Genomic DNA, 1,557 nt, shown 5'->3' with positions numbered 1-1,557 from the left:
CCCCTGCCATCTGTAGGAGGTATCGCTCCAGCTCGGTGATTACACCTGCCATCGGTAGGAGGTATCGCTCCAGCTCGGTGATTCCTCCTGCCATCAGTAGGAGGTATCGCAGGTTTTCTCAGACTTTGTTGATTTCCATCATAAGCTGGATCAGTTAAGCATTTGGTTGGTTAAATCTGGTTAAATCTGGTTGGTTCTGTATGACCATCTGACCGACGTTTTTCTAGACACACTGATTCGGTTGGATCTGTGAAAACCCAAACAGTGGTTTTCGTACCTCACGTATGTTCATGGCGTTGGGCAGGTCCTTCTTGTTTGCTAGAACCATTAGAGGAACACCTCGCAGCCTCTCGTCACTGAGGATGCTCTTCAGAGCCTTGTGGGCTTCTGGCATCCGCGCTGCATCACTGCTATCCACCACGAACACCAGAGCCTTGCAATCATCCAGGTAGTACCTGCAAAAGCCTCACATGTTATCTCTGCAGTTAGTTGGTCTGTAGATCAGGTGTTCGGGGCAGTTTTCTTTACTTACTTCCAGTTGGGTCTCATGCTCTTCTGTCCTCCAACATCCCACACTGTCAGAGACGTCTTCTTATCTAGATCAAGATTTCCCACATTGAAGCCCACAGTGGGAGAAGTGTTCACTATCTGAGTGGACAAACAGTCTCATCAAAACGCCTGGAAGCTGTGGGTCAAGCTGATCTGATGAGATCAGAAGGTTCTAACAGGACACTCACCTGTCCTGTAAGCTGCTTGGCACACAAAGTGGACTTTCCTGCAGAGTCCAGACCCATGACGATCACCTGGACACATCAGGACAGGTTAATATACACAGCAGCCTGTTGGTTCTGGTTCTGATGCTGAAGTTCTTCACCCTGGTCAGAACCGTGATCTACCAGCTGGGTCTGGACAGAGACACTGAACCTCAGTTCTAAGGGATCCAGACCAGGTGTAGCCAGAGACCTATCAGAAACAGGCCAGTCACATGGAAAGGACTATTACTGGTACCGTGACCAGTGCTGATTCTGAAGCTGTAACCAGTACCAACTGGTCTGGGTTACAGTAGAAAACATTTAGCAGCAAGAAGAGAACACAGGGTAGGGCAGAATCTGAGGTTCTGATCCATGAAGCTCTTAATGGTTCTTGGCTCTTAATGGTTCTTGGCCGTTTAGTTCCTGTTCTCCTCAGCGGTAGAAAAGAAAGAGTTGGTTCTTTAATCCAGAGCTGAAAACTGAACTTAGCTGCTGGTCCGACGTAAGAAGGAACAGTTAGAACCCAGGTTTGTTTATTTAGTTCCTTCACTGATAAAGACAATAACCCCAAACTTCCAGAAGCTTCTCCTGTAGGTTCTCTGCAGGTTCCTGCACACAAAGGCTCCAATTCATGGGCTGCGTCTTTCAAGGACGCGGTCTACCTGGACTGGATCCTTTCAGGTCTGGGAAAATAAGGAGACCTGAAGAGCTTTTGCTGTGGATTCAAACAGGTCCAATAAACTGTTTGTTTATTTATTTCTTTTTTATTATAAAGTGAACAAAGACTACATTAACAAGAATCCAG

At 46.9% G+C, this 1,557-nt stretch overlaps 1 protein-coding gene across 1 annotated transcript in view; it reads right to left on the bottom strand.

Annotated features, from left to right (window-relative positions):
- LOC107102201 (ADP-ribosylation factor-like protein 11) overlaps positions 1-1,557 on the bottom strand; it is an 8,304-nt gene that overhangs the window by 2,483 nt on the left and 4,264 nt on the right. The window contains exons 2-4 of the mRNA XM_015401409.1: positions 738-803; positions 533-648; positions 278-455 (exon numbers count right to left, since the gene is read on the bottom strand). Coding sequence (XP_015256895.1) covers positions 278-455; positions 533-648; positions 738-803 — 360 coding nt within the window. The remainder of the gene's footprint in view (positions 1-277; positions 456-532; positions 649-737; positions 804-1,557) is intronic.

Source organism: Cyprinodon variegatus, unplaced genomic scaffold (assembly GCF_000732505.1).
Source record: "Cyprinodon variegatus isolate N-32 unplaced genomic scaffold, C_variegatus-1.0 Scaffold1216, whole genome shotgun sequence".
Lineage (NCBI taxonomy): Eukaryota > Metazoa > Chordata > Actinopteri > Cyprinodontiformes > Cyprinodontidae > Cyprinodon > Cyprinodon variegatus.
This window is presented reverse-complemented; position numbering and strand designations above follow the sequence as displayed.